The sequence below is a fragment of the Phaethon aethereus genome, assembly GCF_964289735.1.
Source record: "Phaethon aethereus genome assembly, chromosome: 3".
NCBI lineage: Eukaryota > Metazoa > Chordata > Aves > Phaethontiformes > Phaethontidae > Phaethon > Phaethon aethereus.
Genome location: NC_138576.1, coordinates 66,076,119 through 66,096,408, shown reverse-complemented (window position 1 = coordinate 66,096,408; position 20,290 = coordinate 66,076,119). Strand labels below are relative to the sequence as shown.

Genomic DNA, 20,290 nt, shown 5'->3' with positions numbered 1-20,290 from the left:
GAATTCTTTAGGGTTGATTTAACATCCTGGGGTGTTGGGGTAGTTGTGAACCTGATCAGGTGTGTGATATAGAAAAAATAATTGGGTGTCTTCAAAAAGAATTGCAGAGGGCAGCTTTAAAAATTTATTTTATTCTTTCCGTTGCTTATAATTAGGAATTCTTAAGGGAGACCTTTTCAGTTTGCCTGTCTGTGTAACCCTCCTTCCTCTTTGAAGAATTCCTGCTTCTCCCCAATAGGGAAATCTCTTAAGAAAGGAAGAAAAACCCTGGAAGGAGAATAGTACATTCTGAAACAAGCAGGATTTTTTGGTTTTCCCCAGTGTCTCATCATTCTCTGTCAACTTGATGTTACATTGACTTTGCTGACAGCCCTTGAAGGGAATCCTTGTTTTGCAGGGGAATTCATATTTGGTGTGCATTATTCCACTAGTACTAATTACTCTACAAAAATTCATGTTTTGTGAATCTTGTGTGGTAGCCATGAGAGAGCAGGAATATTATTACCCTTTTGACCTGTGTCTGTGTGCTGAAGAGACTGCGTGCAAGTCAGCACACTTCCTAACACCAGCCAGATGTTAATCTACACCATACATTGAATAAATCTATGCAGTGGCATGGCTAGGCGTAGTTTCACAAGTGGCAGCACCGTGTGCTATTCAACCAACATTAAAATTTTGGTCTGTAACTGGGTGATGGACTACCTTTGTCTTTGCTGGTGACTTGTTCACTTATTGCACCTTTCGTTGGGGCTATCATGTTTGAATATTCTTCTTCCTACCAACTATGCAATGGGTTTTTGCCTTTCAGCTCTCTCTTGGCATCGCTGTTAATGCCATTCATTGGGGCTGTAGTCTCTGACCATTGTTAAGGTGATAGTTTTTCACTGATGAGAGTTCAAGAATAATTAAACAGAAGCTATTTGTCAGTGAACTTTCATCCAAGAAATCCTGTTATCTTGATATAGAAACTTCTGTGAGAGTATGAAATGTGCATTATTGATTTTTTCGTCTAATTCACATAACTATTAAAAATCTGTGTAGCACATCCTCACTTCAGGGATTTATTTTTGCAAATATCTTTAACCTCATTTTTATGACCCATTGTATTGTTTTGCTAGTAACTTTTTTCATAGATATGCAGTCTATACACAAATAGGCTGATGTCACATGTTTTTACAAATTGCTTACTTGTGTATTCACACTGAAATGCAAATGTGAAAAGGATCTGTTGTCTTGTTTTTAGGTGCACTTCTGTGGTGACAGTATTATAGAGAGTTCTTTATCTTAAAATGCTTAAAATCTGAGTTCCCCTCAATACTGAAATAATCAGACCATTTCGTTATACCCAGAAAACTTTATTTTTCTGTGGGGTTTTTTGTTTACTTGTGTGTTATATTCAAAACAGACTTTTTCAGTGCTAGTGAAAAAGCATAAAATGAACAGCTTTCCAGGTTTAACAGAACAGGCTAAGGATGAGTAGGAAATTAGTTTTGGCAGCATGCTGAGATGAATTGGTAAGTTGGATTTTGTTCCCTTTTTGTCTGGAACAGCTCCACTGCTGAGGCTGGAAGTAGGATGCTAGCTGTTCAGCATTTTGTTGTTTTCCAGAGAACTCACTGAGCAAGTGATGTTTTCCAACTCAGCCTGAATTTTTATAGTCAAGCCTGGGCTCTTACACAGATTTGTTTCATATTATTCTTAGTCTTATTGCTGTGACCCAAGTGGCTTGTTGCAGATTTTTTTAAAAAAGAAATCATGTAGCTAACACAATCTACAAGGATAATTGAGGAAACTATCACCTTGACTGATATTATACCAGTCTATGCATGTGATACACTGCCTTAACGTGTTCGCCAGAGCTTTTAACATGTGCACTCACACACACACATCTGTGGAAATCAGTATCATACTTTCTTCAGAAGCTCAGTCAGAACTGCCACAGTGTTCTGATCCAACCTTTTGCATGGGTAGCGAGCTGCTTCAGTCTTGTGAAATAAGGCTTACTGGGTTTTTTGAGGCAGTACTGGTGGGAAGAGGGTGCTGCTTTATAATAGAAGTTCCTGTGGATGCCTTTTGGAGAGAGGTTATGGAATAATAGACAGTATCTTGTCAGAATGCTTGCAAGCGAGTTGTTACAGGCTTGGAAAGAAAACAAAACTTCTTCCGGGGTTTTCACAGGCAGTAGTCTTGCTTGGAATTTAGAGTTACAGCTTAGCCCATTCTTTGGGAGTGTTTTATATCTTAATAATTAGAATACAATCATATTTTTAATTGTTCTATTTTTTGATAAGAGGGATTTCTGGAAACGTGATCTATTTTGAAAGTAGAATAACTAGAGTTGTTTAATGGTCATTCCCCTAAAAGTTTGTTTATGGTACTACTTGATTTCATGCTGTATGCCTAATATTGCCCCCCCTCTTCAATTGCAGATCATCCAACAATACTAAAGGTTGATGACAGGCAACGACTTGCTAGAGAACGGAGAGAAGAACGAGAAAAACAGCTAGGTAAGGCCTACTCTATACTGTTTTTTTTTAATTGTTTGGGGGCTTTTTATGGGCTACCATCTGCATGGAATGTTTTTGCCAGTTTGCTTTTAGGAGCGTTCAGTAAACTGATTGTGCTAGATACACAATGATGTCATTCTAGGTACAGTATTGCATCTTTAAAACAGATTTTTTTAATTCATGCACATCTTGAGATTCATCATTGCTATACCTGTCACATACCTATTACTTTGTGAGTCTGAATGAAAAATGTGTTTATTTCTGAAACCATGCTATGAAGCTTCACTGATGTAAATGGAATTTTCAGGCTTTAGATTATTTTGTGTACCAACTAAGATTAGAGTTCTTAATATGTTGTATGCATCCTTTATTGTCATCAAATAGAATTGCAGATTGTGTTGCCAATGTATGGTTTGCATTCTTCTACATAAACTTGGATTTTTGTCAGGTAAAACCTTTAAAAGGTGTCAAACAGTATCTTTATAAATGTCACCTGTGCATGAGCATGTATAGTGTAATTCAAGTGACTAGTGAAGGTGGAGGGTACTGAGGAATCAGCTAGTGGTGGGCAGTATATTGAGTGTGGTGGTGGGAGGACTATTGAATGACCTGAAGCCAAACTGATGGCTTTCTGAAAACTTCTTATATGTTTGGCTGCCACAACATTCTGTGGCAATTGTGAGGTTGGGGAGCATAAGTATTTCCTCTTATTTTTTACACATTCACCCTGATTTCTTTGGATTCTCTGTTGTTCTTATGGCTTGAGAAGCAGAAGTTACTCACTTCAATTTTGTAGCTTCTGTAAGTTTATAGAACTATACATAACTCCAGACAGAGTTACAGTGCTTTTTCTAACCTGGAGGAGAGCCATGATTTATTGCCATCTAGGTCTTAATAGCATTAATATCCTTCTTTCCTTTACAGCACCTTGTCATGTTATACTAGCCATGGGTGAATCACTAAGGTGGTTTGGGAGGGGAAAAAGAAAGCTTTCGTTTTGGCTTGCTCAAGAGGATAACATGACAGGATGTTGGCCAATCCCTAAAAAGCTGCTACTGGAGTTGAGGTTGATGGTGTGTGTAGGCTTAGTTTCTTCAGGTTCCAGAGCAAAGGAGGTCACTGGCCCATTTTAATTAATTTGTCAAAGATGACACTATGTCTTGAATTTATCCTTTTTTCAGATTCAGTCCTTGTGCAATAACAATGCTTTACTCAAGTGCAGAGAGATGCTTTCTTTAAATTTTCCTGAACTCTGATTTTTTTTGTAGCTATTCATAAATTAATATCTCTTACTGGAAGGACATGACTTCCATTGAGAAACGTGTCATTTTGTGTGACAGATTTTAAAAGCAACATCAAACTGTAGGGGTTTTTAAGTTGACATGGAATCCTTCATTCCTAAATGAGAGAGTTCTGCATGTCCCTGTGATGTATGAGTGTATTGTGTGTTCTTGCATGAAGAATTATTTTGAACTAACAAGAAAATTGAAAGTTGTGTTGTACTTTCATCTGTATATTTGTCTTCTAACATTGATTTAGGAGCTGTCTCTTGATATTTGTGTTCTAGTATAGCAAAGCAATGATTTTTACAATGGCATGCAAGCTTTTTTAGTGCAGAACCTAGATAATCAGGCACTCATGTCATGTGAACCATAGCAAAGAAATGCCTAAGATGTCTGTCTTAAACATCAAGTTGTATAATGTTGTTACATAAATGTCTCGCTGAAAATTAGAGTTGGATTTTGTTAATACTGGGACATCAGCCATGCAACAGTAAAGCAACTGAAGGAAGGAATCTTTTTATAGAACTAAGTTGGATTTAAACTTAATTCCTCTCCTTTTGATTCAGGGGATCTGTAAAGCTTAGCAAAGACTTCTTTTTAAGCAGAAGTTGAGAATTTCAGTCATACCTCCAGTAAGATTATTCTCTGCTGCCAAAAAAAAAGACAGTGTTCCATTTTGTAAGTGTAGAGCTGGTAGTAACCCGTACTTTCAGCAACTTGAACCACAGGACGTCACATTTTATCTGTCTTTTCATGAAAATTAAGTTGTTTGACCCTTCTGTTGAGATCATGTGGCCTAGCAGTTTAATAAAGATTATGTTTCTTTATTGGGCAATATTCTGATGTTACAAGAGGGTTGATTTGAGACCTATTTTTTCCTGCTATTTTTTACTCTCAAGCTTTAATTTTTTTCAAGTTCTGCTCTGCTGTGGTAGATGGTATGAAAGGTCAGTATGTGCTCTGGACTCTTGAGGTTTTGCTTGCACCTGGCAGAGGTATTTCAGCAGTCTTATTTTACTTACCACACTTGGGTGTCTACCTCTTCTCTTTTTAATGAGAGTTTAGAGTGTAGAAAAGATGAGTGCTGTCACTTTTTTGTCTGGATACCTATAGCACGTATGTTATGGGAGTGCTGATACCCGCTGTTTCTTGCGGATCATGTTATGCTACCTAACTCAAAAGAGTAAAAAGGCTTCTACAGAAATGCCCCTTTCACTTCAGTATATTCATGCTTAATTTTGGAATTTTCTTTAAGGAAATGTAGAAGGCACACAGGGACACATGCTATTCCGGGTAATCAACCCATCAAGAAGGAAAGACTTTTTAGTTCCTTCACTGTAAGAAAGGCATTGCTTTTGAAATGCCATCCCAACAATTCTGAAAGATTAATTCTTTGGCTTTTTTCTGTACAGCTCATGTTTTCATGACTTCATGACTAATAAGTTGTATCGATTTTTTTGTTTGTTTTTTTAACTTTATTCTTAGACTTGCCTTTTCAGCTGAGCAAATACAAAGGAATTGTTTAGCCATGCTTCAAGTTTTTAACTCCCCTAACCATTTTGTAATGTGTGTATTGCTGATATGCACGTTCAAACCTTTAAAGGATTATTAGGGTAATCTTAAACTAATGCTTTCAGTGTGTTACTTGCTCTTTAGTAATCATGTTTTCATTTTGTGCCGTTTCTGCTTCTTGGAAGTGCCTATGCATGAAGTTAACATCTGTTCTTTAAAATACAAATATCAGATCTTTCTGTGTGAGATCAACTCTCTTTGGTTGTGCAAGATGGGAATCCTAAGAGAGGTGGTGGTGGGTGAAGCTGGTAGTTGTCAAATGGGGCTGCTCTTAGAGAACAGAGGAAAGGGAGCTGTCACACTTCTCCTGGCTCCAGCTCAGCACTGTGCTTCCTTCTTAGCATGTCTCAGGCTGATGGGCTGTGTCGGTCACTGGAAGCTGTGTGTGACACCCTTGTCAGAATTGAGTTTGTGAAGGCAAGTGTGATGAGATGGCCTGGCCAAACTGGAAAAAGTTTTATAAAAGCTTCAGCTTTTTCAGTAGGGGGGCTTCACCCTTAACTCTGCCATATTGGTTGTATCTGTACTGGCAAACTAAACAGTGCTGAAGAGCATTCCCTGGCGCTGAAACTCAGTAGTTGTTGCTGTTAAACTGTTAGGATGGATCCTTGGCAGGGTTTTGGCTTGAGTCAACTAGCTGTCTCCTCGCTGATTCCCAGACAGGGTTTGGGAACTGTCAGGGGAGGCCCATGGGCTTTTCCTCATGTGATTGAGTGCTGTCACCCTTTTGGAGGGTACGGGTGAAAGTTGTTCCATGCCAGTTGGTCTCTGGGCATGTTCCATTCATTAGCATAGACCTGGTTCTCCATAACTGGAAAGAAAAATCAAAATGTGTTTTCTTTTCAATGGGGAAAGTTACTGGGATTTTAAAATGGGTTACGTATTGATAGCCTCAGGTAGTGGCCTAGCAAAGAGGAGGAACTGGGGATTTCTTGTTTTTACTTTGCAGTATCTCAGTCCCTGATTCTTGAGAAAACCATTTTAAGTCTTACATATGTGCATGTTTTATCTATACTAATCCTGCTTGAAGACTGACCTTTTTGTATCACAGTTATGATCCTGACAAGGACACATGGCTCAGTTTCTGGCACTGGGAACAAGAGATGGTAATCCTGCCATCTGACTTAACTCTTCATTTCAGGAAATGTGTTATTAATCTTAGTTTTTAGAATATGTCTGAGCTTCAGGTTGGCTAAATCATTAAATTATTAATATTTACAATGCATGAGCATTAAAATAATATTTTAAAGAACACATTACGATACGTGTTTTCATCAATCCCTTCAGTGACAGGGAAGAACGCTGAAAGGAACAGGAAAGCACATCTGATCAACACGTGGCTCGGGGGCCGGTGCCGTTGTCAGAATTTTGGGTTTTTTGACCACGGGGCAGTTCACATGGCACTGGGCCTCCTTGCAGCAGATGGAGTGCAACTGACTCCAAGGGGCAAAAGGATTCTTGCTTATGAGCTGGCAGGCCTCATCGAGAGGGCTTTAAACTAGATTTGAAGGGGAGAGGGGATAAAACCAGGCTCACTAGAGTTGAGCCTAGGGGTGGCATGCCAGAGTTGAAATCAATAGCCCAGCTCAAGTGCATCTACACCAAAGCACACAGCATGGGCACCAAACAGGAGGAGCTGGAAGCCATTGTGCAGCAGGACAGCTATGGTGTAGTTGCCATCACAGAAACATGGTGGGATGCTTCTCATGACTGGAGTGCTGCAATGGATGGCTATAAGCTCTTCCGAAAGGATAGGCAAGGAAGGAGAGGTGGTGGGGTGGCTCTGTATGTTAGGAAGTGTTTTGATTGTATAGAAATCAATGATTGTGAAGACCAAGTAAAGTGCTTATGGGTAAGGATGAGGGGGAAGGCCAATGAGGCAGATATCTTGCTGGGAGTCTGTTACAGACCACCCAACCAGGACGAAGAGACAGATGAGATATTCTATAAGCGACTGGCAGAAGTCTCGCATTCGCTGGCCCTTGTTCTTGTGGGGGACTTCAATCTACCAGACATCTGCTGGAAGTATAACACGGCAGAGAGGAGACAATCTGGGAGGTTTCTGGAGTGTGTGGAGGAGAACTTCCTGACACAGCTGGTGAGTGAGCCCACCAGGGGAGGTGCCTTGCTGGACCTGCTGTTTACAAACAGAGAAGGACTGGTGAGACATGTGGTGGTCGGAGGCTGTCTTGGGCTTAGTGATCACGACATGATAGAATTCTCAGTTGTGAGCGAAGTTAAGGAGAGGGGTCAGCAAAACTGCTACCATGGACTTCCGGAGGGCAGACTTTGGCCTGTTCACGTCACTGGTTGAGAGTGTCCCTTGGGAGACAGTCCTGAAGGACAAAGGGGTCCAAGAAGGCTGGACAGTCTTCAAGAAGGAAATCTTAAAGGTGCAGGAGCAGACGGCCCCCATGTGCCATAAGAAGAGCTGGTGGGGAAAGCGACCGGCCTGGCTGAACAGGGAGATTTTTCTGGGACTCAGGGAAAAGAGGAGAGTTTATCACCTCTGGAAGAAGGCACAGGAAACTCATGAAGAGTACAAGAATCTCATTAGGTCAGGCAGGGACAAAATTAAAGGCAAAAGCCCAGCTAGAGCTCAGTCTTGCCACAGTTGCAAAGGATAATAAAAAATGCTTCTACAAATATATTAACAACAAAAAGAGAGGCAAGGAGGAGAATCTCCATCCCTTACTGGATATGGCAGGGAACATTGTCTCCAAGGACGAGGACAAGGCTGAGGTACTTAACGACTTCTTTGCCTCAGTCTTTAATAGCCAGTCCAGGTATCCACAGGGTATTCAGCCCCCAGAGCTGGAAGATGGGGATGGAGAGCACAATTAACCCACCCATAATCCAGGAGGAAGCAGTCAAGGACATGCTAAACCACCTGGACACCCACAAGTCTATGGGGCCTGATGGGATCCACCCGAGAGTACTGAGAGAGCTTGCGGAAGAGCTTTCCAAGCCACTCTCCATCATTTATCAGCAGTGCTGGTTAACAGGGGAGGTCCCAGAAGACTGGACCAATGTGACACCCATCTACAAGAAAGGCCAGAAGGAGGATCCTGGGAACTACAGGCCTGTCAGCCTGACCTCCGTACCGGGGAAGATCATGGAGCAGCTTGTCTTGAGAGTGCTCACAGGGCATGTGCAGGACAACCAAGGGATCGGGCCCAGCCAGCATGAAAGGCAGGTCCTGCTTGACCAACCTGATCTCCTTCTATGACCAGGTGACCTGCCTAGTGGATGAGGGAAAGGCTGTGGATGTTGTCTGCCTGGACTTCAATAAAGCCTTTGACAGCGTCTCCCACAGCATTCTCCTGGAGAAACTGGCGGCTCGTGGCTTAGACAGGTGTACTCCTCACTGGATGAGGAACTGGCTGGATGTTCAAAAAAATGTGTGGATGTGGTGCTTCAGGACATAGTTTAAGGGGACATGGTGGCGCTGGATTAATGGTTGGACTTGATGATCTTGAAGGTCCTTTCAAACCTTAGTGATTCTGTGATTCTGTATCCCTCTCCCATTTGAAAGTGATCATTGGCAAAATATGACATTAATAAAAAATACAGGTTTTTTTCTTCTAGTGAATTCCTTCTGGCTTACTCTCTTCTCTGGCAGTTGGAGACAGAACTCTTTCCAACATTTCCACAGTCAGCAGCCCCCCAGAAACTGGGAATCAGTGGCCCTAGCATATGAATCATTTTAAGATGTCTTCAGAGGACTTGGGTGTCAAAAGGGCTTATAAGACAAGAAAACAATTTTTAAGGAAGATTAGTTCAAAAAATTTCTGTGCTGAATGTCCCTCAGAGCATGGTTACTGGGGAAGGGTTGACTTAAAGAATCTAATACTAACTTCAGCTTTAATTACAGCTCTGAAGTTCACCTTTTAATTCGTTCAGTCAGCCATTTCTGTGGGCTGATGAAACGTTCCCGTTTTTAGGTACAGTTAAAGCACCGCTGATCCATTTTTCTGCTAATGCAGCAAGGAGGCGATCACAGTCTCAGACAGTATGGAGCTGGCTGAGAGGAAAGGTGAAACAGCGGTCAGAGGAGAAAGCTATTGCTGAGGTCAGTGCTGTAAAGTCAGAAAAGATAAAGGCTGGGAAGATTGACAAAGGCTACAGGATCTTTAGTCAGGTAAGCTGTCCGTCCAAGGTGGATGCAAAAGGCAGACTGAGAAAGTGTGGTGCTACTTATCTGCCTTTATATAGGCAGTAAACCAGGAAGAAAAAAGGACTAGAGTGAAGAGACAGCAGAAGGGACAGCAAAAGAGGAGCTGGGGGGACCTCCCTTGCTTCACATGGATGAACAGAAAATAGAGGCTTTGAGACTTAATGCATGCTCCCCCTTCCCTTGCAGCCTAAAACCCCTGCAAAGAATGGCTCTGTGTGCATGATTGGGCAAAGAAACTACAAAATGATTTCTGCAAAAGAAACATGCATAGTTTGCAGTTAACATGTCCCACATTAAATTAGTTAATTCTAGGGTAAAATTGATTGGTTTTGAGTCTTACATGTCTCCTAGTGTTGGAATATTTCTTTCTTGATTGACCTTGTTTTCTTTTGCTCTGTTATTCATTTCAGAGGTGCTGAAATATAGCCTTAATTACGTTGCTTTGTAATATAATCTAGCATTACTAGTTTGCAAACAAGCAGAAAGTATTAACAGCATGTTCAGGGCTCAATTTCTAAATCTTGGTTTTTTGCTCCAATTTTGTGTCCTTGTAGCAACATGACTGTGTTCAAATTTATAGGTTGTACTAAATAATGAGATAGAACAAGGATCAGGTTCTGACTTTTCTCTATTTTCCAGCTTTAATGTAAATGTTCCTATGACATTTAAGCTTTCAGTATGCAGGTACTATTTGAAGGATGACTAAACTTTCTTTGAATGATTTGTGTATGTTGTCAGACAATGTGTGTTATTACAAGGGAAAAAAGTATCATGAAGTTGTTAAGGCTCAGCCCCAAAAAAACCCTTTTCGTTGGACCATACCCATATTGGAGTCCCGCATTGGCTCAGCACCAGGCATAGCTTCTGGAGGAGCCATCATAAAAGTGGGTATTCTCCCCTTCCACATCCTGCAAATTGGCTGCTCTTCCAAGTTGAGGACCTTTTGGAGGTATTTTCTCTTTCCTCTAGGCTCATCTGCTGGCTCCTTCTATGAGCAAGGTATTTGATGCATGTGTCTCTGAAACACAGCTTGCTGTGCTTCTAGAAGCACACCTGTGTATTCAGAATAGGGCTTAATTTCCCTAAATTTCACCTTAGAGTAGGCTTTTTTAACCCTTGGGTAAACTTCAGGTTTTTTACCCTAGAATACAATTTGTTAATTTCTCTCTGGGGTAGCAGGAAAGAGTTTCTATAAAGTCATAAATGGCGATATGAGAATGAAATAAAAAGATGGCAGTCGAAACTTTTTATTTTTCTTGAAGATATCATCATATATCTAAGGACACTACCTTCTTTCACTGTATATACCTACCTTGTAGATGGCAAAAACTGAGCCCTTAAGTTCATGCATAAGTATCAGTAGTACATATACAAGGCAGTGAAAACAAAGCAGATATTCCTCTTTGATTCTCTAATAAGAGAAATGTAGAAATTAATACTTCAAAAAAATAAAATTTAAAAGCAGGAAAGATTATTTCCCTATCTGCATAAAGTTAAATTCATTAAAATAGATATCACACTTTTTTCTCAGAAAACAGGTGTATTGTAAATCATGCTTTTACGTACTAGTTAAATACTGGGTCCAAGCATAAAATTAGTAGCTTCCTCATGTTAACAGATAGGTGTATATTTTCTGCTGCCTTTTGCCTGTAACTTGAAGGTGATGGAAAGAGGTAGTTTTCATTTGTTTGAAATCAGATCTATTTCTTTTGCTATAGTTTATTCCTAACACTTCCATTTGCTTTGGTTAGTCCATCACTAATGTGTGTTTTGTTATTCAGTTGTCTTTCCTTATCAAAAACTATGATTTTTGTCATCCCTTCTCTGAAGAGCAGAAAGCTGAAGATTGGTGTTCTATCCAGAGGTTTAGCATTCTGATTGTCTTCCCAGCAGTGAGAATGTATGTGAAAGTTAACTCTTTTACATACCAAAACATAAGTGTTTTCAACATTTCTTTTCCTGAATTTAGTCTTGAAAGTTCAAATACACTATTTTCATTACTTTTTCTAAATAATGTGACAGGCTGAAGCCTATGGGAACCACCACAAATAATGCCCCAAAAATGTCTAACCATTTACATTAATGACAGAAAGAATAAACAGTCTCTATGTCTTTTGTAGGCAAGTTAATATTCCAGTGACATCAGTTGAAGTTTTTTACTTTTTATTCTTTGCTTTTTTTAATTTCTCATATCCTTCAGGAAGTGCTTTATTTTCAGTAGAGAACCAAAGAGCCTTTTCATCCTGGGTTGCCATTGTAAGCAGATCCCAGGCACAAAAGATACAAATGATCTCAGTATCTGTGGAAGTCTTTTGGCTCACAGCAGCGGCTTGTCTTGATATGATCATTAAGAGTTTGTATGTAAGTGACTATTGGGTAAAAGCCAACATGCTGCAGCTAGATGGACTTTCATGACATATGTGCAACCAAGCTCTTTAGGTGTCCTTAGCTTTTTCAAAGAGAACAGATGTTTCAAAACTTTTGTAAAATAGTTTGATTGAATTCCAGTTTTGAAAGACTACATCGTTTGGGTTGGTTAGGGTGTTCAGGGCCTCTGTAATGGAGTGTGTGCACTGTTGGGTTTTTAGATTCATTTGTATAGCACCGTGGTGACAGGATGCTGTAAGTCTAGAGCATTTCCCATGTGAAGGTGGGTCTAACTTAGATTGCAAACATATGATGTTGCATAAGGGAACAATCTAGTTCTACTCTTGAATGGTTGACTAGGGAAGCTAAGGCTTATAGCAAAGATCAAATTATGCAAATTTTGCATGCAATCGATGAAATGGACTCCAGATTTCCTTTTAAGAGGAAGATGGGGAATAATTCTCTTTTTTTCTTCCGAGATCCATTTCTGTGGTATCTACAGATAGTTTCCAGGCTTTATTATTTGTCTAAGACTAATTGTTATAGTTTGTGCATGTTAGAATAAAATAGGTCCATAAAAGCATATACCTTTCTAAAGTTGAAGTATTACAAGCTCTGCATCTATGTATCTGTGCAATGCTACCTGCAGAACTGAAACAAATGCTCTAAACATTTCTGCATCAGAAATATAACAGTAGTCTCAAATAGGAAACAATTCTGAAGATTAAAACTAGCAGGAGAAGCTTCGCAGACAGTAATTATACAGAAAGAACAGGAGGAGAGAGCAATACCATATCCTCTAGGAATGTCATTTAACTGTTATTTAACATTACTGCAGTCTACCACTAATGAACAATTATTTGAGGAGAAAGAGGAAGATAAAAACCTAGTGTTGAAAAGGGGAAAATTATTAAAAGTATTGTCTTATTCGCGGTGTATTATTAGTTAAGTTCTGTTCAAATTTGGTTTGAGTAAAATATTTTACATGTTCAGGCCTGTAAATTCAAGCTGTGTCTCTTTCCTTACTTTTGTGTCTTTGAGTAATAGGCATGATGGAAATCAGACTCACTGTGCCTTTTCTGAAACTTCTGTCTTCAGACAGGTGTCCAGTATATACTAGTTGGTTCTGTTGATTCAGTCCTGTTTCTGCCTCGAGGGTCCCTCTAGTTTCAGAAGCCCCTATGCCCACTTGGCAGCACATCTGCTTACCCATCTGCCCAGGCTGACCAACCTCCACTCAGAGTGATGGAAGAAAAAAAAAAAAGTATGGAAGCAACCTAGCTTTAACCAGGTTGTTTCCTTGGTCCATCTGATCTCAGTCTGGTGAGCAGCATTGTCAGCATGAGCAGGAGGAGGAGTACAAGCGGAGGGCCTAGAGGTAGGGCAAATGCTGTTCCTCTTGGTGTCAGCCAGCACTTTGGTTAGAATGGTCTGAAACGTCACCAAAATGGGTAAAAGTTAGTACAATTTTTAAATGTGTGTGGTTTTGAATTAGGGAGATCTGAAGAGGTCCTATTCTGTAATAGTAGATGTTAACGTTCTCTGAAATTTTCAAAGATTCAGGAGAAAAGAAGAATTAACATGAAAAGTTGGCAGTGCAGAATTTTAAGTGCTTTAGAAATTTCTTTTTCCAGTTTTCAGACAGTATTAAAAATAAGTAATTTTTTCCTTTTTTTAACAAGTAGTTGGTTGAAATTAACTTGGTTGCTGTTTTTAGAGAATGTTTTTTTTGATGAAGAAAATGAGATAAATGCATGTAGAGTAAGTGGCAAAAAGTACAGTTTACTGATGTGGCTGCATATTCTTGGGCTGACCCTATTCTGCAATCCAGCTGTGCAGAAGTTAATAGGAAGAACAAGCTTTTGCAAAAATCACTACCTTTCTGGTGACAGGCTGACAGTGGTTCTGTATTGGTTAGTGAAGTTAGAGCAGAAGGCAAAGATAACAAGAGGGGTCAGGACCTCACAGGTGACATGTCTTACACTTCGGTTATTCAGAATGTAACCCAAACTGTTGGAAAAGGTGCCCTCAGACTCTGGGCCCTCTGAGCCCTTTGCTCAGTCTGCTCTGGACCTGAGCAATAGAAAGATAGCATCATGAGGGGTCATATAGTCCCAGGAGAAGGGTAGACCATAGTGAGAGTCATCTCTGTCCATCTGTTGTCTTGGTGAGCCGTTGACTCCCAAGAAGGGGCAGCAGGTACATGTTTCTGGTTTACAAATTAGTCTTGCATTTGGAACACCGATTTTGGCTCTATTTTGTTTTGCTGTAAGGCTTTAATACAGAAGAAAGAGCCTTTGCAGATTTCAGTTGGCCTGGAAGCTGCTTTTTCTGCTGTATCTGGCTATTTTCTGCCTTAGTCTGCAGTTCATGTTTCTCCTTCAAGTCACTTAACTAAATTAGCATAGAAAAGTTTTGCTATAAATCTTCCAGTGGCTCTTGCATTAGTATTTCACATTTGTAGGTGTCACTTCTCGCCTATAGTTAGCAATTATCTAAGCAACTGTACTATTCCTTGTTGTAATTGTTCTAGTTATAATTGTTAAATTTCCTGCAAACAACTTGCTGAACTTTCACCCATCTTTCCAACAGGATGTCTTATGGTTGCTCATAGCTGCTGAGCAAACACCTCTCTGCTAGATTGCATACCACAGCAAAGCTAAACATGCTATCTGCGTTTCTCAGCAAAGTACTTGGCATCTGAAACAGTAGAGAGCTGTTTTCTTGATATAGTCTACATATGAATTGGTCTACTGAGGGTAGGGATTTTTCATGAGACTGCATACCCAAGAACGTAAGGTTTAGAGTGCAAACCAAGTTCTTTATTAGGTGAGGTGGGATTTGAGTTGGGCATAAAAGTGCAGAAGAGCAGTTTAGTGAAGATGAGTCTTAGCATTGTAAGAAGGGATTGCAATATCTGCTCTGAACACCTGGAAGAGTTTGGGTTTTTTTGGTTTTGGTATGTGGTGGTGCCAGCACAAATATCTCTGCCTAATTGAAGGCTGGAGTGCTGTTCTAGAGTATGTGATTATAACAACAAGCTCTCTTTTTTTTTCTCCTTTTTTTGTTTTTTCCCCAGATTGAATTTTAAAAATACTGTCTCAGGCTTGGGTAAAGAACTTCCTTACATTGCTGGCCTTGGAAATTCAAAGTCTTTTTGACGCTTTCCTGTCCTGATTCCCTGTTGCTATTGTGTTATCAATGAGGTCCTTCTGTGTGTGGTTTGCTAATGTGGTTCTTGGTGATGTTTGTCTTGTGCATCTCTTCCTGCACTGCTGTCTGTCAGTTCAGGAAGATCCAGAGGTATCAAATGTCTGGGATTTTTAGAAAGTAAGTAGCAGGGTTTTTTAGAATATAAAAATTTCTGGCACCTGAAGCTTTCAAGACCAGCAATGGGAAGAGGTCCAGAGTATCATATGTAGATGGTTTCATGTGGACTATAGTTTGAGCCTGTGTTCTGGGTAGTACCTACATGAAAATTCAGACCCTGATGAGGAGCCAAATTTGTCTCGTGTAGTGCTTCTTGATTAGCACATCTGAAACATGTTGTTCAGAGCTGTGAAGCAGTAGAGTTACGACAGGTTAAAGTTCACCTTTAGACTGACTTTTTGAGTGGGTAACTTGTTTCCTTCTAGTCAGCTGTTGGTACAGCTAACAGTTCAGGTGCTAGAATTGTCAACCCAACCACTTGTATCATAAGAGATCTGTATTGATCAGTAAAGGTATATAGTAGTGATAGTTTTATCTTTCTTTTTACAGTTAAAGATTAGAGAATTGCCATAGTTTGTACAACAGAAGTGTGTTCACGTACAACTGACTTAAGTATTTAGGTATTTTAAACTAACCAAAAAATCCTTTCTTCCACATAGAAACTATATGCTCAAATAACTTAAATACTTCTGGTGGCAATTCATAGCAAGTAAATTGAGATTAAACGAGATGAATGTGACCAGGGTTTTAATATATGAGGAGAGATTAGAATATCATGTGTGTATTTTTACAAAAATGAGTTAAAGTTTTTCCATTTATCTTGGTTATTCAAATTGTATTAAAAACTTCACCACATGTAGCATGTTAATACTTCTATTTCTGATTTTTTCCTCACAGCTGCAAGAGAATCCATCTGGTTAGAAAGAGAAGAGAGAGCCCGGCAACATTATGAAAAACACCTAGAGGAACGCAGAAAGAAGCTAGAAGAGCAGAGATTAAAGGAAGAGAGAAGGCGAGCTGCTGTAGAGGAAAAACGAAGGCAGAGAATAGAAGAAGATAAGGTGATAAATGTCATGAAAACACTTCAGCTTGCTTTTACCATAAGATATGATACTATCAACCTTTTTCTTTGGGTTATGGAAAGAATGCAACATAAGCCATGGTCAGTATGAAAGCATACAAAAGAGTGTTTTAAGCCTTACTTGTACAGATACTGCTTCTTAAAGTGCTCTTTGTGAATCGAATGCAGCTAAGTTGAGCATGTCTGGGTTACAGTGTATGGCACTACACAAACTCATGCAGAAAAGTACAAATTGTGTCAGGTTTTTATGGTTATCTGTTCATTCTTAGCTATTCAGTATAAGGGTAGCTAAATATTACTTGCCCTAACAAAACCTTTAAGAAAGGGAGTGTGTAATGAAATATGCGCTTGGCTGACTTGTCCCAGTTAAGCTGGGAACTATGTGCAGTAGGATCCTATGTAAGTCAGCTCATCCTTGTGGGTTTTTTGTTTCCTATCTTTCCCACTGCTCTAGTATTTAGTGGGTGGAGATACAAGGTGGGAAGTAGCCCTAGGGTGGTTTGTGTAGTGGCTGCCATAACAGGGCCACTGTTTTTTCTCTGAAATTTTTCAGGTCTCAAACAGATCTTACCTTTTCAAAATTATAGTTAATAATTTAACTTGTTTATGGCTTAATTGCTGTTTAATCCTGTTCTAGTGTGTCTTAGCAGGGAGCACGTAAGCTTGAACACTACTCCAAGATGTCTGCTAGGTTTTGTCCGCGTGGAGGGTAGCAGGGTTTGATGAGAAGATTAAATTAAAAGCCCAATAGTATCCAAATGTATTATCCTGTTGTACTTAAGGAACGTCATGAAGCTGTTGTACGTCGCACAATTGAAAGAAGCCAGAAGCCAAAACAAAAGCAAAACAGGTGGTCCTGGGGAGGAGCACTACATAACCGCATTAATAACACAGGTAAAGAGGGAGGCTTGGTTTGCTAGCCAGTTTCCCTGCCCTGCCAGTTAACTGGAATTTATTTCGCTTCTGTTAAAAGGAAGGATGATTCAGTGTATGCTGGTTTAAATTCTTTGCTCTTGATCTTCTTATTGCTAGCAATGGCATGTTTCTGACATTCTTGTGTTAGCAAAAAGATAACAAGGAGAAATCTGAACAAAAGTTAAAACTTGTTTCAGGAGTTGACTAATTCTGTAACTCTATCTTGCTACAGCTTCTCGCTTCTGCTGCTTTGATGTTGTTTGTGTGTGTATGTGTGGGTTTGCTTGTGCTGTGTCAATCTTGTGATATGAGCTACTGTGCGCAAATGCTAAATATTATGGCTCAAAAAACAGGTCTGGTGGAAATGACCAAATACCAAGGTTAAAAGAGACACAAGGAAGAAGAATTGTTCTTTGTAATAAGCCGTCTGTACCCTGTACAGCTACATTGGGAGAAAGAAGTCCCTTTTTTTCCCCCTAGAAAAACTTAAAGATGGGCAAATTAAGTGATTTTTAGATATATGCTTTATTCCCCAGTTATCTTCTCTAACTTAATCTGCCAATCATTAATGTGTACATGCTCTGTTAAATATGACTTGAACCCAAAAAAGAACTTGTCCTTTATTTCTTTCACTAGAAAGAGATACTTAGAATTCTTCCATTCCTACACTAATGTATACATTTCAATGTGTCCAGCCTTTCATCAAGCAGGGGGGGAAAAAAGTTGATAAAAGTATTCTGAAGTCTTTGTCATATGTAAGTTCAATAAACAGTTACTTTTTCTTAAAAGATTACTTTTTTTGCTTAACTCTGTATAACTTACTTGATTTTTATTTTCTTTACTGTGAAAAATCATTGTCTTGCATTCTGTCCCTAGGTTATTTTTTTGAATCATCATTCACCTTTCTCGATTTAGCAGGCCTGGAGCACCACTTCAGATCTCTGGGTGGTGCTAGAAAACCTGGTACATAATTGCTGTGGTTTGTTGATTCCTTTACCCATAGCTAGTTCTCAGGAAATAAGATCATCAGTAACTAAACCACCCTCATGTAGTTGCAATGCATGCTTAACACCATGCTGATAGATTAGAACTGTTATTAGTACCAGATTTTTTCATTATTATTTATTTTTACTATGGAGAGTTACTACTGGCTGACTAAAGATTTGGCACAATTCGCTGAAATGAGGCGTAATATTCTGTCTAATGGAATTCAAGGAGACCAAATTTGAATATTTTGGTCTTTTCTAAAACCCTTTTGACATAGTGCATATACACAGGATTTACAATTATTTTGCACATTAACACAGACATATAACCAGCTGCATTGACTGGTTTGTTGCTCGTGGATATTTTAATTCTTTTTTTCGAACAAAGAAACCAGTGATCTTCTAGGCAATGGATTGTATTTGGCCTATCCTACATTTACAGGATTCATATTTCCAACACTTGCACTCAAATCCTCATGCTGAATTTCTTTCATTTAAACAATCTTCAGAGAAATGTTGGCATGCCAAATACAAGAGGTGATTTTTCATATTGTCATTTGTCATCTTCAGAACGCTGTTTTATGCAGTACATCTCATATGCCAAATGTAGAAACTTTTTGGCTGTACTGATATACTATACATTTTGTCAGCTATATGTTAGATAGGAGATCAAAATCCCCATTCCCACAAATATTGTTCTGACATGTGCCACATGAAGGCTGAGTATCCTGTCTCCAGTACTGACTCGCACACAGCACTCTTCAGTATACCCCATAGATCAATGTGGGATAATCTTATGAGCCTACAGAGGTCTTGTTCTTAGCTATAATATTTAGATTTCTCCTTTTTAAAACCCATTTCTGAGTTTTATCCCTCTTCCAGTATCCAGTTTGCTGGTTCTGTACCCTCACTGAGTCATTCTAACATCAGACAAAGTGAGCAAATAATCACATGGGAGGGGGGAGAAATCTTTCTTTGCCCCAACCAGTTAATAGTGAGTCCTACACAGTTCATAGATCTGGGAAGAGTAAAGGTACTTTTTATGCACTATTTCTTATGAAAATTTTTTGTACACAGTGAGTATGCTTTAATCCACTAGGTCAGAACAGCTAAAGACAATGTTGATATACTTGTCATAAATAAACTATTTCAGCAACATCCTCCTTAATGTTGTCAGTGTCCTGAGTTTGTACAAGTTCGTACCTGCTTAGAAAACAGTACATATTTTTGCACACACACAGAATATGAATCAGTAGGGTGTTTAGGCGTATGCTCAAGCCTCGTTGCATTTCAGCATGGTTGAATGCTTTGAGTAATGCTGAGGTTCAGTACATGCTAAAATGTAAGCAAAAGCAGAACTGACTCTCCTGGCATCTTCTGAATGTCAGATTTCCACATGGAAATTTGCAATGGAGGACATGTAGTTGATGCATGTAGCTTTTTTGAGAGAGAGACCAGAAAGCATATAGCTGGCCCGTTCAGCTCATTCCTCCTCTTCTGCCATTGCTGGCAACCTTCATGTGACACAAAGTGCACAATCTGTATTCTTGAAACAACTGTCACACCCTTGGTAGGATGCAGATGCTGACTCTGCAGCAGTTGCACAGACAAATGATGCAATACTGCTCTAGAACGTACAGAACCTAAAAGCAAAATAAAACCCTTTAGTATTATATACCAAGCATGTGCATTCTAAGTAGTCTGTAGCCTTCCACAAAGACTCATTTGCTTTAACTGCTAGGCTGTATACAGTTTTTGATTGATTAACTATAACTTTATTCACAGCAGGTAGAAAATGATGCTGTGGCAGGAAGTTTAGCGCTTATACATAACCATGGGATTTTTAACTAAATCCTGTAGTGCCTTTTGTGCTTGCCCTTGCTTCCCTTGTGCACTAGTCTTCCCTGAATCTTTCAACATTGTATTGTGACAATACTGACCTTCTGCCTAGTAACAGTGCCCTGTCAAGTATCACCTTTTATTCAGGCGCTAAGGGTTTTTTATGAATAACCTCACATTTCCAAGCATGTTGGTCCTTCCCTGAAGCTTTCTATTGTAAGTCATGAGCAAGGTTTTTCTGAGAATATTGAAAGAAATGAGGAAATATCATCTTGTCTGTTAGCATCCACTTCAGATCCTCCATGAAGTCCTTGGATTGCAACCTGCTTGAATGATTATCAATGAACAGAATA

At 39.4% G+C, this 20,290-nt stretch overlaps 1 protein-coding gene across 1 annotated transcript in view; it reads left to right on the top strand.

Annotated features, from left to right (window-relative positions):
* MAP7 (microtubule associated protein 7) overlaps positions 1-20,290 on the top strand; it is a gene marked incomplete at its 3' end in the record, with an annotated part of 112,246 nt that overhangs the window by 61,985 nt on the left and 29,971 nt on the right. The window contains exons 3-5 of the mRNA XM_081998393.1: positions 2,430-2,507; positions 16,014-16,177; positions 16,980-17,091. Coding sequence (XP_081854519.1) covers positions 2,430-2,507; positions 16,014-16,177; positions 16,980-17,091 — 354 coding nt within the window. The remainder of the gene's footprint in view (positions 1-2,429; positions 2,508-16,013; positions 16,178-16,979; positions 17,092-20,290) is intronic.